General features: G+C 46.4%; 1 protein-coding gene across 1 annotated transcript; it reads right to left on the bottom strand.

Annotated features, from left to right (window-relative positions):
- Window positions 1-509: 509 nt before the first annotated feature.
- Window positions 510-3,327, bottom strand: LOC103393559 (homeobox protein Hox-B6a-like). Its single transcript, XM_008330559.3, has 2 exons — window positions 3,159-3,327; window positions 510-1,335 (listed from the first exon to the last, which is right to left on the bottom strand). Exons 1-2 carry the CDS (start codon window positions 3,277-3,279, stop codon window positions 1,037-1,039), a joined length of 420 nt encoding a protein of 139 aa, XP_008328781.1. The 5' UTR covers window positions 3,280-3,327; the 3' UTR covers window positions 510-1,036.
- Between the last annotated feature and the right edge of the window lie 6 nt (window positions 3,328-3,333).

The following is a 3,333-nucleotide window of genomic DNA, read 5'->3' on the forward strand; positions in this document are numbered from 1 at the left end:
TTTTATTGAACATTTTCTCGTAGGTAGTTTATATATTTATGACAGGAGAGACACGAACAGAAAAACCAACCATGTAAAAATCCGTAAAATATACAACGTTCTTCAACGTTTTTAGGTAGTTTGGCGAATAAACATCAGTAGGTCAACCCTCCCCCCCTCCCTCCCCCTNNACCCCCCCCCCCCCCCCCCCCCCCCCCAGGTGGTGTTTTTGTCCTGTACACTTTAAATAGGAACACTGTATGACGCACACCTACTAATATATAAATACAATATATATACATACATATATATGTATATATATGTAAATATACTGTATATATATATATATGTTTACAAATGGTCTTCATTTGGTTGAAGGGTCGGCTGTTCGAGTCCTAAAGCTTCACAGCAAGTGCCTGACAGAGAGCTAGAAAGTACGTCTGACGTCAAATAAAAAATAAAATTATAAAAAAATAAAACTACGTCGAACAGGAAGTTAGATTTTTGTTGTTTTCTTTTCTTTTGTTTTTTTGTTTTTTTTTTTCGTGGAATGCAACGAGAAAACCTTGTTTTCCAGCGGGCTCCAAACGCCACCGTCAGGTCAGGAGTTGGTCGGTGGAATTCTTTTCTTTTTTTTTCCTCCTCATCCACTTTTCCTCTTCTTTTATTCATGTATTTTTCTTTCATCTCTCCCCGGTTTCTATTCTTTTCTTCTTCTTCTTCCTGTTTCTTCTCCTCGCTCCGGTGGTTTGTTCCCCCGTCGGATCGTTTCCCCGTGTTTTCAGGAGGAGAGGAGGAGCCGGCTCAAAGGAACTCTTCGGGTACAATTGTTAGAGGTGGGTGACGGTGTTAGTGGGAGAGTGGGGGAGAATTCTCCTCTCCCTCTTTATTCACCCTTCAAAAGAAAAGAAAAGTTTCACACCAGACTCGACCGGTTGAACTTTGAAGCCGGGGAAGTGGAAGCGAACCCGCAGTCTTGTCCTCCTCCTCACCCTCCTCCTCCTCACCCGCTCCTGTCTTTCTTCCATCATCAGTTTCTCTCTCCTTCCTCTCTCAGTCAGTCCGTCCGTTTGTCCTCCTCCTCTACACCGTTCCCGGTGGAGGAGGACGATGAAGAGGAGGATGAGGAGGAGGAAGAAGACGAGGAGTTGATGAGCTTGTTCTCCTTCTTCCACTTCATCCTGCGGTTCTGGAACCAGATCTTGATCTGCCGCTCGGTCAGACACAGGGCGTGCGCGATCTCGATGCGCCGCCGCCGCGTCAGGTACCGGTTGAAGTGGAACTCCTTCTCCAGCTCCAGGGTCTGGTAGCGGGTGTAGGTCTGACGGCCGCGTCTGCCGGGGTTCCCGAAGTTTCCTGAGGAGAGAAAAACTGTTTCAATGTTTACATTTAGATTTAAAACAGTCACAAAAAAAAGAACAACAACTTTTTTATTCAACTGTAAACACGTGCATCCGGTTCTGTTCTATTTTAATCTGAAGAACAGAACGTGTTAAACATGTTCTGTTCTCGTGTGTAGTAAATTGATTACAATTATTATAGCATTTATTTATTTTATTCTATATATTTTATTCATTTCTGTTCACGGATCAAATTCACGCCTCGCTTCGAACAAACGAATGAATTAAACCGATATTATTATGAAAATAAAAAATAAAAATAAACACATGCAGCTGTAAACTTAAATATACACGGGACTAAACATCCGTTCTTCCAGTCTAGGAGTGAATACAACAACACGATTTATATCCACGTTTTCTACGTCACGCTGTGTAAATAATGACGACAATAAACCGTTTTATCGTCGGTTTTTAGTCAGTATTTTTTTTTTAACTACGGTGCAGATCACGATCCAGTCTCTGCTTCATCTCCAGCAGCACCGGCTACTGTACAGAGAGATGTCCAAACACGGGGAAGTGAACACGACAACAGTGCTGTACTGCTGCTCCTCTCCTCTCCCCTCTTTTCCTCCCCTCTTTTCCTCCCCTCTTTTCCTCCCCTCTTTGCCTCCCCTCTTTTCCTCCCCTCTTTTCCTCCCCTCTTTGCCTCCCCAGCTGCCATCTACGGTCTTTCACTGTCATTTACAGCCTGCGTTTTATTCCCCGTGTCTCCCTCGGTCACGGAGCCTGTTTTCCACCTCATCTGTCCTGCAGGGATTTACACAACAGCAGCAGCCTTGTCTTAACCACCGTCAGGGCTGCGACATCTCAACAAAACACTGCCCTTTTTTTTTCTTTTCTTTTTTTTCTTTTCTGGCTCTCAGCAGCAGCAGCAGCAGCAGCTAAACGGATTTCATACTTTCTTCTTTCTCGGTTATTTTTAGCAAAAAGTCGAACCCGAATAAAAATAATAATAATAATAATAGTAATAATAACATTTAAAGCCGCGTCTCACTTCCCGTGTATGAGAAGTTTCTCTGCAGCCCTAAGAGTCATAACATCTTAATCTGTTAGGTTATGAATAAACCCACGCGTGTGCACGGTGAACAGCACATGATGGGAGATTATGGAGGAGGAGGAGGAGGAGGAGGAGGAGGAGACGCCGCGGCAGCTGGAGCTGTCAGGCCGTTTCTAGTCGTGTCAACAGTTTACAACAAAATACGGGAAAGCGTTCGTGACGCCGCGGTGTCAGGTGCAGGGGCACGGGCCACATGTTTGACTCCGCTGCTCAGGATTTGGACAAATACCAGGTCACAAGTTAAATAAAGCTAACGGTAGAAAACAATACACGGGGGGGAGGAAGGGGTGAGGGGGGGGGGCGATGCTGTAAGTCGGTGCATGCATGAACTTTCTTCGCCTTATCTGGATTCTTATCTGTTGTTTTGAACCACAACACAGACTTCCTTCTACTACGTGCGCGGCAGCAGCGGCAGCAGCAGCGGCGGGCAGCGGGTCAGAGGAGCCACAACCCAAACAAACACCCTTTTTATGACGGATAATAAAATAGAAAAACACATCACATGACTGACTGACTGACTGACTGACCGGCCAACAAACGGGGATCATAAAGCAGCTACTGGGAGAAGGAGTGCAGGAGGAGGAGGAGGAGGAGGACGGGGACGTGCAGGGAAGAGCGCTGACAGCGGAAACAAACGTCAGTTTTATGACGGGGATCATAAAATATGCACGAAAGTGAAGGAAGAGGAAGAAGGAGGAGAGACAGAAGGAGAGCGCGCTCACCGTTACAGGCGTTCATCCGCTGCATCCACGGGTAAATGGGCACCGACGTCCCCTTGTCGTCCATGCCGTCACAGAACAGACCTTTTCCGCTCAGACCCGCGCACTCGGCTTTACGGTGCATGGCGTCGTGATGGCTCAGCGCAAGCTGGTGCTCCTCCAGGCTGCAGGCGTGCTC

Source organism: Cynoglossus semilaevis, chromosome 17 (genome assembly GCF_000523025.1).
Source record: "Cynoglossus semilaevis isolate Cse_v1.0 chromosome 17, Cse_v1.0, whole genome shotgun sequence".
In the NCBI taxonomy this organism is placed as follows: domain Eukaryota; kingdom Metazoa; phylum Chordata; class Actinopteri; order Pleuronectiformes; family Cynoglossidae; genus Cynoglossus; species Cynoglossus semilaevis.

Bases quoted from the DNA above. Each gene is read 5' to 3' on its own strand.
- LOC103393559 (XM_008330559.3), bottom strand. From the start codon at position 3,279: ATGCACCGTAAAGCCGAGTGCGCGGGTCTGAGCGGAAAAGGTCTGTTC. The intron at 1,336-3,158 runs GTGAGCGCGCTC...TTCTCTCCTCAG, and splicing joins GCGGATGAACGCCTGTAACG to GAAACTTCGGGAACCCCGGC.